The 12609-nt window shown below is 49.3% G+C and overlaps 1 protein-coding gene across 1 annotated transcript; it reads right to left on the reverse strand.

Moving 5' to 3' along the window:
• Positions 1 to 8654: 8654 nt before the first annotated feature.
• Positions 8655 to 11224, reverse strand: MYOD1 (myogenic differentiation 1). Its single transcript, XM_005578483.5, has 3 exons — positions 10383 to 11224; positions 9813 to 9891; positions 8655 to 9528 (listed from the first exon to the last, which is right to left on the reverse strand). The coding sequence occupies exons 1-3, from the start codon at positions 11010 to 11012 to the stop codon at positions 9278 to 9280; spliced, it is 960 nt and encodes a 319-aa protein (XP_005578540.1). The 5' UTR covers positions 11013 to 11224; the 3' UTR covers positions 8655 to 9277.
• Between the last annotated feature and the right edge of the window lie 1385 nt (positions 11225 to 12609).

Genomic DNA, 12609 nt, shown 5'->3' on the forward strand with positions numbered 1-12609 from the left:
GACATGGTACCTCATCTCCTCTTCTTCCCTTTTCTCCCTTCCTTCAGGCTCCCTAGCCCAACTCTCATCCATCTGTGACCAGCCCTCACACTCCCTCTCCCTCATGGGCTCCTACCATCCTTCAGCAATGCCCCTTAGGGTGTCAGTGTGGCCCTGGGGGCAGAGCATCAGCCCCCCTGCCCCTGGGCCTGGATGCCTCTCCCTGCAGGCTGTGGGAGGGAGGCTGGGAAGGGTGAGATGGGATAATGGCTGTGGTGAACATGGTCAGGCATGCATATGGGTAGGGAGGCTGTGTGGGTGCAGGCCCTCCTGCAAGCATGTTCACAGCAGGACTGTGCAGAGGACACTGAGTTCTCCTCCCAGAAGCAGCTGGAGACTCATGACTACCCTAAAGGTCTTCCCTCTGTGGCTCCTCTGATAGGGAGAGCCTGGCAAGTTCTCCTGTGCATACACCTGTGGATATGTCAACCTACAGGTGAGCATGATCAGTATGCAGAGGTGGGTCCAGGGTGTGTAGGGCCTGAAGCCTGGAAGTTTTGGGGGTGATTCTTTTAAAAAAGAAAGCAAAAAAGAATACAAAGTTGGGTACAAAAGTGAATATTTATTTAGACTTAGAAAAGGATTCAAGACCAAATATAAATTTTTAAAAAACTGACATGTACTAGAAATATTAAAAAATACAGGGCCAGGCGCGGTGGCTCATGCCTGTAATCCCAGCACTTTGGGAGGCCGAGGTGGGCAGATCACGAGGTCAGGAGATTAAGACCATCCTGGCTAACACGGTGAAACCCCGTCTCTACTAAAAAAACAAAAAAATTAGCTGGGCGTGGTGGCGGGCACCAGTAGTTCCAGCTACTTGGGAGGCTGAGACAGGAGCCAAGATCGTGCCACTACACTCCAGCCTGGGCAACAGAGCGAGACTCCATCTCAAAAAAAAAAAATACAGAAAAAAGCTTCATATTTTTATTAACTGCACGAACACACCTATATAATGATTTAAAATAAGTTACACTTATTTGGAAGCATTCAGTTTGCCAACAAAACAGTTGCAACTTTTTTTGCAATTACAATATAATATTTAGTTAATGCAACATTTATTTTACATGAGCTGCATCAAATATGACTGGAAATTTAAAAAATCATCACCTTCCCTCCAATGTAACTATTTTTTTCTGTGTACTAACAAGACCCTGCTTTAAATTTCCATGCCAATTTATAGGTCCCAGATGGTACCAGGCACAGTTAGTAGCTACTGAAATCACCTCCTGCACAGGACTACTTAAAGATACATTATGAAATGCAAGGGGCCCAGAAAACTCACAACAATATTGAAGAAGGAGCATAAAGCTGGAGGACTCACACTTCCCAATTTCAAAACTAACTACCACACTACAATAATCAAGACTGTGTGGTATTGGCATAAAGACAGATAGATAGATCAATGGAATAGAACTGAGAGTACAGAAATAAACTCATACATTTATGGTCAATTAATTTTTGACAAGAGTGCCAAGACAATTCAATGGAGAAAGAATCGTCATTTCAATAAATGATGCTAAAACAACTGGATATTCATATGCAAAAGAATGAATTTGGATCCCATCCTCACACCATATGAAAAATTAAAAATGGATGAAATTCCTCAATGTTATGACCAAAATCATAAAACTCTTAGAAGGACTTGAAGTAAGTAATGGTTTCTTAGATATGATGTCAAAAACACAAACAAAAAAAGAAAAAAAGGGAACAGTAGATAACTTGGATCTCATCAAAATAAAATAAAATTTTGTGCTTCAAAGGAAGTGAAAAGAATTCGCAGAATGGGAGATATAATTGCAAATCCTATATCTGGTAAGAGTCTGATATCTAGATTATATAAGGAACTCTCATAACTCAATGTATTAGTCCATTCTCACACTGCTGTGAAGAAATACCCAAGACTCGGTAATTTATAAAAGAAAGATTTAATTGACTCACAGTTCTGCATTGCTGGGGAGGCCTCGGGAAACTTAGAATCATGGCAGAAGGCAGGCACCTTCTTCACAGGGTGGCAGCATGTAGTGAGTGCAAGCAGGGGAAACATCAGACACTTATAAAACCATCAGATCTCATTGAGAATTCACTATCATGAGAACAGCATGGGGGAAACCACTCCCAATGATCCAATTACCTCCACCTGGTCCTGCACTTGACACATGGAGATTATGGGGATTACAATTTTAGGTGAGATCTTGATGGGGACACAGAGCCAAACCGTATCGCTCAACAGCGAAAAGACAACCTAAGTTCAAAATGGGCAAAGAATTTGAATGGACATTTCTCCAAATAAGATATACAAATACTCAATATGTACATGAAAACATGCTCGACATGTAATTAGAGAAATGCAACTCAAAACCCACTTCACACCCACTAGGCTACTTCTAATAAAAAAGATAACAGAATGTTGTCAAAGATGTGGAGAAATTGGAACCCCTATATGTTGCTGATGGGAATATAAAATGGTGCAGCGGCTTTGGGAAAAAGTTTGACAGTTCCTCAAAAATTTAAACATGGAGTGATACAGCTAGCAATTCTGCTTTTAGATACATACCCAAGAAAATTGAAGGCATGCATTTACCCAGACACTTGTACTTGAATGTTCATAGCAGCATTATTCCTAATAGCTAAGAAGTAGAAATAACCCATGTGACCATCAACTGATGAATGAATTTAAAAAGTGTGGTATATCCATATAATACACTATTATTCAGCATAAAAAGGAATGAAGTATGCTACATGCTGTAAGATAGATGAACTGGCCGGGTGCAGTGGCTCACACCTGTAATCCCAGCACTTTGGGAGGCTGAGGTGGGTGGATCACCTGAGGTCAGGAGTTTAAGACCAGTCTGGCTAACATGATGAAACCCCGTCTCTACTAAAAATACAAAAATTAGCTGAGCGTGGTAGTGGGTGCCTGTAATCCCAGTTACTTGGGAGGCTGAGGCAGAAGAATCACTTCAACCCAGGAGGTGAAGGTTGCAGTGAGTCAAGATCATGCCACTGCACTCCAGCAGTGGCTCACACCTGTATCCTAGCACTTTGGGAGGCAGAGGTGGGCAGGAGGGAAAACTCTGTCTCAAAAAATAAAAAAAAGATAGATGAAGCTTGAAAACATGATGTTGATGTTAAGTGTTGAGGTCTAGTTACAGTGGCATATTATGAATTTTATACATGATCCCATTCATCTGAAATATCCCAAATAGGCAAATCCATAGAGACAGAAAGTAGGTTAGTGGTTGCCAGGGGCAGGCAGGAAGAAGGGGATAGTGAAGAGTGATGGCTAATGCGTATGGGTTTCTTTTGGGGGTGATGAACATGCTTTGAGATTAGATAGTGGTGATGGTTGCACAGCCTTGTGCATATAGTACAAACCATTGAACTATGCATTTTAAAAGGATGAATTTTGTGGTTGTGAATTATATCTTAATTTAAAAATTTGGAAAAGTAAAAGAAAGAAGGACCAGTTAACCAGGAGGCTATAATTGAGTTGTCTGTGCTGAGAATAAGCTTCTCAGTTTGTTGTGATCCCAGTTCCCTTATCTGTAAGAGATCTACTTCATAATCTCTTCTTTCTTTGAAATGCTTTAAGCAAATTATGAAATAATTTCAAAACTGAGACATACCTTTTACATTTACTAATTTACTCCAGAGTAAATGCCAAAGTCCAGGTGGATTAAGTCCCATTCCCAAGATCTTAGAGCTGGTCAATGACACAGCCAGGCCTAGATCCCAGGGAATTATGTAGCCATTGACATATCATGGGACTCACTTCCCCCTGTTGCTGGGAAAGTTCCACATGAATTAAAACCCACTGTCACATGTTCTCTGAAAAAATAAGTTATTAACTGCACAAAAGTGACCCTGTGCAATGTAAAAACAAATATTGCACAGCCTCTCATTGAATGTTTTTAAATAGGAGTGACTTGTGTGCAGTGCGGGTGTTTCAAATGCCTTATAGATGAGAGGGGAAAAAAAAAAAAACGGAGCTAGGACCAACTTGTTTTTCATCATTATCACATCATCATCTTTGCTTTTATCTTCCTCCTCGTTTCCTCATTCCATCTACCTTCCACCTCTTGCTCCTTTTTCTTGCCTTTTTCAGTCTTGCCTACCTCTTTCCACCCGCATCCGGCTGCACATTCTTTGATTGCTTCTTCATGTGACAATGGTTTTATAATATCATTTTCTATACAGAGAATAAAGAGATTATTCAGTCTTTCCTTCAACATGGTTGATCAAAACTTGTTTTGTACCATTGATAATTTAAGGAAATTTCTTTCAGGCTCACAAGTCTATTGGAAATGTCATGTACATTTTTAGAATTGATGTCAAATTTGAGGAAACCTCAATCAAGTTTCTTTCATCTGTGGGCTGTAAAAACTTAAGGCATTTTGAGTTTTCTTGTGTGGTGACTAATTTTAAATATTTTTTAATTGACAAGTTTCATTAAAAATTGTGTTGATGATGTTGAGGTCTTGTTATAGTGGCATATTATGAATTTTATGCTATCTTTCTGGATGCCAGTAGTTTGTAACAGATCAGCAAAAAATTTAAATATTTTCCCAATGTGTTCATGTAATTTACCATTATTCACTGGTGGAATTATTAAACCATGCAAGAGTCTTTTCCATATGTCTATTAGAAAATTCTCTTCTTTTAATAAACCACTTTTTGGTATGATCTAGATAAATTTTGTGGTTCTAATTGTCTTCTCAATGTCAGAATCATTTAATTTTATATCATTGTTCATCATTATTGCTTAGTTTTATATTTCATTTATTTAAAATGTATTCCACTAAACCCAAATGAAATTTATACCTTTAGATAGGACTGATCCCAACATCCCCATAAATGCTACCCAACACAAGGGTCAGAATAGAAAGAGACAATGGTCATAACCAATTGTTAAAAGTGATTTACTTGGGCAAATGTAAAAAGTAGCTACACCATATAGACATATTTCTAGGGTTTCCCCCAGGACCTTAGAAGGGGCTCATATGAGAGAGGGGAACTGAAGCTTAAACTTTATTGTCTTCACAGTCTATCAGCCTCTGGTGGTGTGCTCTGGGTACACATGTGCTTTTGTATGAGCACATATGTGTAAAGACATATACATATGTCTCTGTGGAGAGCATGGCCCTGGTGCTTCCTCAGATCCAACGCAGGTAAAACGGCTCCATGAGCAAAGGATGTTGCATCTACACTGCAAGTGAAGTCAGGCTCAGCCAGTTGTCCCCCCTAGAGGGGACTGAGGTAAGGGACAGGCTAAGAGGGGACCTCAAACTCTATCCTCGGTGGTGTGACCCAATCTCCAGCTGCTCCCTTCCTGCCTGACTTTTCTCAGTTCCTCTCTTCTGACATCCTCTGCAGAAGACACAGAGCAAGGGAGCCAAGAGTACAGTCTCTGGAGCCCTCTGCCTGGGTTCAAATCCTGGCTCATGACCTAAGCTGGTCTAATTGGACTTCTTCCCTGGGAATTTTCTTTTCTTTTTTTCCCCCAAGATGGAGTCTTGCTCTGTTGCCCAGAGCTGGAGTGCAATGGTGTGATCTCAGCTCACTGCAACCTCCACCTCCCGGATTCAAGCAGTTCTCCTGCCTCAGCCTCCCAAGTAGCTGGGATTACAGGCGTGCGTCACCATACCTGGCTAGTTTTTATATTTTTAGTAGAGACGGGGTTTTACCAAGTTGGCCAGGCTGGTCTCGAACTCCTGACCTCGTGATCTACCTGCCTCAGCCTCCCAAAGTGCTGGGACTACAGGCGTGAGCCACTGTGCCAAGCCTGGGAATTTTCTAACTGGGTTTAATGGTAAGATCCATGGTAACCCATGAGTTTCTGGAGAAAACCAATATGGACTAGGAGAAAGTGAAGCCAAGCAGAGACACGAAGTGGGCAGCCTAGAAGTGTGAGAGGAGCTCTAGCTCCCAAAGTCCATAGATGCTGTGGTGCTTATAGCTCTAACTCCAGGTATGAGCTGCCCCATGAGCTTCCAACACACCCTTTTGTGGGGTTTAGGCTAGTTTGAATGAAGTTTCTGTCCTAAAGTATTCTACAATAGATGTGTTGCTATACCTGCTTCTTCTCCTAAGGTCCCTATCTGTGTAACGGCACCACCACTTACTTAGAAGCAAACCATGGCCTCACGTCTGAAGCAAACCAGAGCCTGGAGTCATCCAAGGCTCCTCCTTCCTCTTCACTTTCTAGGGCCTCCACACACAAGGCGCTGTGAAGTTGCGCAGGTTGTTACTACACAAGTGTACCCAGCTGAGGAGGTGAGTAGGGGCTGAAGTCCAGCCAGCTCTCTGCCTGCCTAGTCATGATCCCTGGTGCAGGGCAATGTCCCAGGAAAGAAGGGGTACTTTCTTCTAATTATACATGGATGCCCTCTAGGATCCTGGGACCCTCTTCATGTATAGAATTGCTTCCCTTGGTGCAGAAATTCTGCCTCCTCTGTCGACCTGCTTGCCTTCTCACTCGGCATTACCACCTCTGCTTACACCTGTTGCCTTTCCTTATGGTGTTTCTCATCATTTATAACATGTGTTTATTCACTTGGTTCTTCATCTCATGGCTACTTCCCCAGTGGATTTTAAGCTGTATGAAGGTAGAGACTGTGCCTTCAATGTTCTCTGCTGTACCCTGAACACCAACACATTATTTGGCCCAGGCCAGTTCAGGATATGTCATACCTCCTGTAAGCAACTCCAGTGACTTCCTGAAAGACCTCCCTGTCTCAAGTCGTGTTCTCTCCTACCTATTCTGCCAGCCCAAACTGGCCTTTTTAAAATACAGAATTATTTGTATCCTTCCCCTGTTTAGATTCCTGTGTGGCTCCCTACTGCCCTCAAGATGAAGTCCAGATGAGGTCCATTGTGGTCCTGCCTCTGCCATTCCATCTTCCTCTGGCCCCTCCCCATGAGCATCTGCAGTTCCACAAAGGCAGTCTTCTTTCTCTCACCCCTGGATCTTTGCACCTGCTGTTTCCTCAGCTTGTAGCCCCCTTCGTTGGCTCCTCTTTCATGACCAACTCCTTCAAGATTCTCATTAAAGTTTACCTGTTTGTCTATATCTCCCCCAGACTAGTTAGGAAATCTTCCCCTTTGCTTCTATGGTGTTCCCCTGCTACGTGCACCTCCAGTACAGCACTTAATTCATCAGGATGTAACCAGCTGCTAAAAGGGTCCCATCCTTCCCAAATGTTTGTGTGCTTCCCAAGGGCGGGAGCTGCATCCAACGGTCTCTGTTTTCACCCAGCACAAGACCTGGCATCTGTGGAATCAATGAATTCATGAATGGACCCCAGGGGGTCTCAAAAGAGTATAAAGAATTCCAAGGGACATGTGAGGAAGTGGCCAGAAGACAAGTGGAGGATCATTAGTAACAGAACAGCTCTGGGCAGCTCCCCAGGGACCTTGTGTTGGGGAGAGCAGAGAATGGATCCTCAGACAGGTGATGAGGATATTCCTTCTGGCATCACATCTTGTGTGCATTCCTGAGGGCCCCCTACTTGGCAAACAAAGCCCTTGAAAGTGGGCCTGTAGGGTTTTCAGGAAGAGCATCTGTGGGTGGGATGTAGGAGGTCCTGAGGTCCTGATGGCACACATGTGTTGGGAGTGGGGAGGTGGTATGTGAATGGGGAAGAACCCTTGCCAGATCATCCCTCAGGGGCCTTGGACCCAAGGGAAAGCACAGGTACCTGTGTGTGTGTATGTGTGTGTGTGTGCGCGCGCGGGCACGCGTGCATTGTGAGTGCATTGTCTACTCTTGTTTCTCAAGAGAGAGCTCAAATGACAACTCCTCCAGAAAGCCCTCCCCAACACCCAGGCTAAATAAATGCCCCCTCCTCTGCTCTCAGAGAGTTATAGCCTGATGAAGAGTACCTATGCCACCTGTGATGAGGCTGGTCCACATGACGCTCTGCTCACAGGATCCGGGCTCCTGTCGTCCTATGGAATCTAATAGAGCAGAGGTGCTCTGGGTGCTGGGTAGAGGTGTCTGCGCCTGTCTGGCCTTCTATGTTGCCTCTTTGCATTTACACCTATTACTAATGGCCTGTAAGTGCCAGAGAGCTTACAGCACATCTCTACACTCATTTAGCTTTTCCTCAGAATGCTGTGGGCACCCTATCACATCTTCTATACCCAGGAGGCCCCCAAGTGATGCCTGGGCCACAACCTTCCTGTGGTTCTTCTGGTTATCACACCTGGGTTCACTCACTGTATATGGAGGGGATGATTCTCAGCCTTGAATGAACTTCAGAATCACCTGGGGAGCTTTTGAAAAAAATACCAGTACCTGGCCCTGGGTATCTGGGGCAGAAACATTAAATCAGAATCTCTGGGAGGCGAGCTCAGACATGGGTTTAAAAAATACTCATATCAACCTGTGTACCCTTCCATAAGAGCCACGGAAGTGTGTGGTGAGGTAGTCAAGGTCAGAGGAACTTCCCCACGTATTGGACAAATTTGCACCCCTCCTTCCTTCCCCAGGCAGCAGGCTTCCTCCTTGCAATCCGCCTGCTGCCTACAGGGGTCGCTGAGGCACAGCTGGCCCAGTTTGCGGATTTTCCTCCGGATCCCACTCCCATGCCCAGGGAAAGCTGGAGCCACCGCAGTATAAATTAGCGCCTTTATTTTGAACACCTGAGCGAGCGCCCGCGGCTCGCCCGCCTGCGGTATAAACGTACAAATTCCCTGTAGCACCACACACCATGCCTCAGAGATAAATACAGCCCCAGGGGCTCCTGCTCTGGCAAAGCAACTCTTATTTACAGTAATAGATTACAAAAGTATTATAAAAAGTGGTCCTGAACCGGGGAACGGGTTGGGAGTGGGTTACGGTTACACCTGCTACATTTGGGACAGGAGTGCACCTGGGCCTCACGCCCCCCAAATTACCGGTGCATCCCGGTGCAGGGCTTAGGTCTGGGAGGGTTTCACCCCCATGGGGGAGGGCGCGAGAAAGCTGAACTTGGCCCCTCAAGGTTCAGCTCTGGCCCACCGAGGAACACGGAGCGGCCATCACAATGGATCTCCGGGAAGGGTGCTGCGTGGAAAAAACCGCGCTGAGTCCTTGCCCTGGGTGGCAGAAGGCGGAAACTTCAGTTCTCCCGCCTCTCCCACCTCAAGAGGGGTCGCTTTTAAAGCGCTGTTGGGAGGGGGCATTTAAGTTCAATCTTTTGGGTGCGAGGGACCCTAGGGGCACCATCCCTCGGGCGGGTGGGCGGCCACCCGCCCCTCAGAGCACCTGGTAGATCGGGTTGGGGTTCGCACCCGCAGGGCACTGCGGGGCGGTGTCCGGGGACTGGGTGGGGTCGCCGCTCTCTTCCTCGCTGGGGGCGGCAGCCTCTTGCCCGCTCGGAGGCGACTCCGGAGACACGTCGGCCAGCAGGAGCGCGGGCGCCGCAGGGCTCTCGGTGGAGATGCGCTCCACGATGCTGGACAGGCAGTCTAGGCTCGACACCGCCGCACTCTTCCCGGGCCTGGGTTCTGCGCGGTGAGGGCTCGGTTAGTAAGCAGGGGTGCGGCCGCGACAAGCCTCCCACCCCTGGGTCCAGTACTTTGAGACAGATTGGAAACTGAGGACTTGTCAGAGTCCGGGACAATCGAAAGGAGAAGGAGCTACTTGCTTAGTATTTCATCGCCTGCACCACCTCCCGGGACATAGGCGTATGTGAGTTGGGGTGGGGGCGTCCTAGATAGAGAGAGGCCAGGACAGCTCCATGAAGGCCATGGGGAGGAGGAGCGAGCAGGGCGAAGCCCGGAATACCTACCGCTGGGCGCCTCGCTGTAGTAGGCGCCTTCGTAGCAGTTCCGCCGCCGGGCGCCGCTCGGGGGGCCGCTGTAGTCCATCTGCAAACAGCAAGGGCGACTGAGTCAGGCCCGCGGGACGGCGCGGGGCCCGAACACCAATCCCTGTAGCCGCCCCCTCCCTAACTCTAGCCCCAGCCTCGAGTTCCGGGCCCAGACCTGTCCTGGTTGGGGGTGATTACGGGTGGGTAGGAGATGAGGTCTGCAACATGCAGGGCCAAACCAAGGGCGGACAGTCACCAAGGGGCGCAAATTTACATTTTGGAAGTAGGAAAAAATACAGAAAAAGAGCTTCATGTCCGCGCTGCAGTGTTCTAATCGCGCCCCCAACGGGGTGGCTCGAACGCATGCCCGCACGCTTCCAAAACAATTAGGCTACCCCAGTGACAGCTGCCCATTACACGGGGGTCCTCTCGCTTGGAAAGGATCCTGTACTAAACCTCCCGCAAGGCCAGCTCCCCGCCCTTGGAAGCACATCCCAGATATTCGGAGCGCCGCCCTAACTTCCTCACTTCCTGGGGTCCCGGCCTTACCATGCCGTCGGAGCAGTTGGAGCGCGGGCTGGACGCGTCGGAGTCGCCACTGTAGTGCTCGCCGCCGCGGCCTGGGGGCAGCGGGCCGGGCGCATAGAAGGCGGCGGCGGCGCCAGGGGGCGCGGCGTCCTGGTCGCGCAGCAAAGCCTGCAGGCCCTCGATATAGCGGATGGCGTTGCGCAGGATCTCCACCTTGGGCAACCGCTGGTTCGGGTTGCTAGACGTGCAGCGCTTCAGCGTCTCAAAGGCCTCATTTACTTTGCTCAGGCGGCGCCGCTCGCGCATGGTGGCGGCCTTGCGGCGGTCGGCGTTGGTGGTCTTGCGCTTGCACGCCTTGCAGGCCCACAGTAGGCAGCGGCCCGCCTGGTGGTGCCCGCTGGGCGCGCGCACATGTTCGTCCTCACGCGCGCCCTGGGCCGGGTGCACCGCCGCGGGGAAGTGCGAGTGCTCTTCGGGTTTCAGGAGCGCGCCCACGTGCATCAGGCGCGGGTCCAGGTCTTCGAAGAAGCGCAGGTCCGGGGAGTCGAAACACGGGTCGTCATAGAAGTCGTCCGTTGTGGCAAAGGAGCAGAGAGAGCCGTCGGGGCCCGTCAGGTCTACGTCGCGGAGCGGTGGCGACAGTAGCTCCATATCCTGGCGGTGGCGCGGCACCGTCCTGGCTTCGCCCAACCCAAGCGGCAGAGAGTGGCCGGAATTTTCTGCCGCTCGGGAGCCCTGGCTGTTGATAGTAAAGTGCTGGAAGTGTGAATGACCACCCACTGTCCCCCACCCCTCCCTGTCCTGTCCCGCCCGATTTGTGGTTAAGGAAAACGGCGGCAGCGCCCTAGGGCTTCCTCACCCCTAGCTTCGCGCCAGGCGCCCTGGGCTATTTATCCGTGGTAGCCTAAACGCCCCGGAGCCCAGGCGGGCAGCTAGGGGCGGGGGAGCCCGAGGCCAATAGGAACACAGCGGGGCGGGGCTTGGGGAGTCCCCTGGGTGGCCGCAGGGGCCCGCAGAGTGGCCAGCCAGCCCGCCCCTCCACACTGGCGCGCGCTCTCGGTTCCCTACCGGGCAGGGAGGGAGGGAGCGACTGGTAGCCTTAGGCGGCTGCACTTGGCTCTCCGGCAAGCCCTTTCCAAACCTCTCCAACACCCGACTGCTGTGTCCGCGGGAAACGCTGGCTGTGCGCGCTCACCTCTGAGCTGACTTTTAATACTCCTCTGCCCCTGATTTTTGGGGAACCCATGGGTAGAGCAGCTGTAGAAATCAGGTCGTGAGTTATTTGGAGAGAGGCAAGGGATTGGGGGCATAGAGCTGAGAGAGTGAGACCGTGAAAGAGGGACCGAAAGAGGTTGAGAGACACGCAGAAAGCAGAAAGCTTAGAGTGTCAGGTGCAAAGAAACGCACGAGTGCAACAACAGGCAGAGAAACCCCGATAGTTGAAGTGGGAGAGCTCGAGACAAACGGGTCGTAGAGGCTGTGATATTCCACCAGTCCCCGACCTGGGAGTTGCTCAGGAGGTCGTGGGCCCAGTCCTTCTTCCCTAGACGCTTAGAAACCCCGCCATGGTTGTACAGGAATCAGAGATTGCTGCTAAAGCTTCGCGCCAATCTCTCCAAACTCGGATCCTGCCCAGGTGAGGAATCCCGTCCATCTAAATCTGCACGTTTCCACAGCAGGGTTGTCCAGTGCCATGCCTGGGGTCTAGGCTGAGCTGCCTCTTCAGCTGGGAAGAAAACCCTTCTCCTCCGTTCTTGGCTCTGCCTCACCCGCGGTGCTGAGTCAAGGAAAGTGCATTTGGCCAAGGTCGCAAACTTCAGGACCTGGCCTGAGAATCTCACCTCATCTCACCTGAAGTCTCTGAGAGTGTGATTTGCAGACCAGTTGAATCCAGACTTCAGAGTGTCCCCACTGTGTGATTTTGTGGAAGTCCTGTCTCCTTCCTTAGCCTCAGTTTCCAGTTATAGATTTGGGAATGACAGTAATTTCTTGGAGTAATTGTGGTGGGGATGAGAGTCTGAAGAGACCAAGGATGTGGAAGCCCTCAGGCAGTGATGTAGAGTTATTCGAGCAAGGGGCTTTCAGAGTTGGATGCTACCTCCCCAAGGCTTACAACTCGTCCATGGCACCATGCCCTGACAGAGTCCCACGTAGTCTCCAGGCCTCAGCTGTGTCTCTTTCCTGCAGCCTCACTGGAAAGGCTGGAAACAGGAGGAGGCAACCACCCCATGGAATGTGGGAACTCTGG

The sequence above is a fragment of the Macaca fascicularis genome, chromosome 14 (genome assembly GCF_037993035.2).
Source record: "Macaca fascicularis isolate 582-1 chromosome 14, T2T-MFA8v1.1".
Taxonomy (NCBI): domain Eukaryota; kingdom Metazoa; phylum Chordata; class Mammalia; order Primates; family Cercopithecidae; genus Macaca; species Macaca fascicularis.

Excerpts from the sequence above, each read along its gene's own strand:
- MYOD1 (XM_005578483.5), bottom strand. The coding sequence starts at position 11,012 with ATGGAGCTACTGTCGCCACCGCTCCGCGACGTAGACCTGACGGGCCCC. Across the intron at positions 9,892-10,382 it reads CCAACTGCTCCGACGGCATG|ATGGACTACAGCGGCCCCCC; the intron begins GTAAGGCCGGGA and ends TGCTGTTTGCAG. Across the intron at positions 9,529-9,812 it reads CTACAGCGAGGCGCCCAGCG|AACCCAGGCCCGGGAAGAGT; the intron begins GTAGGTATTCCG and ends CTCACCGCGCAG.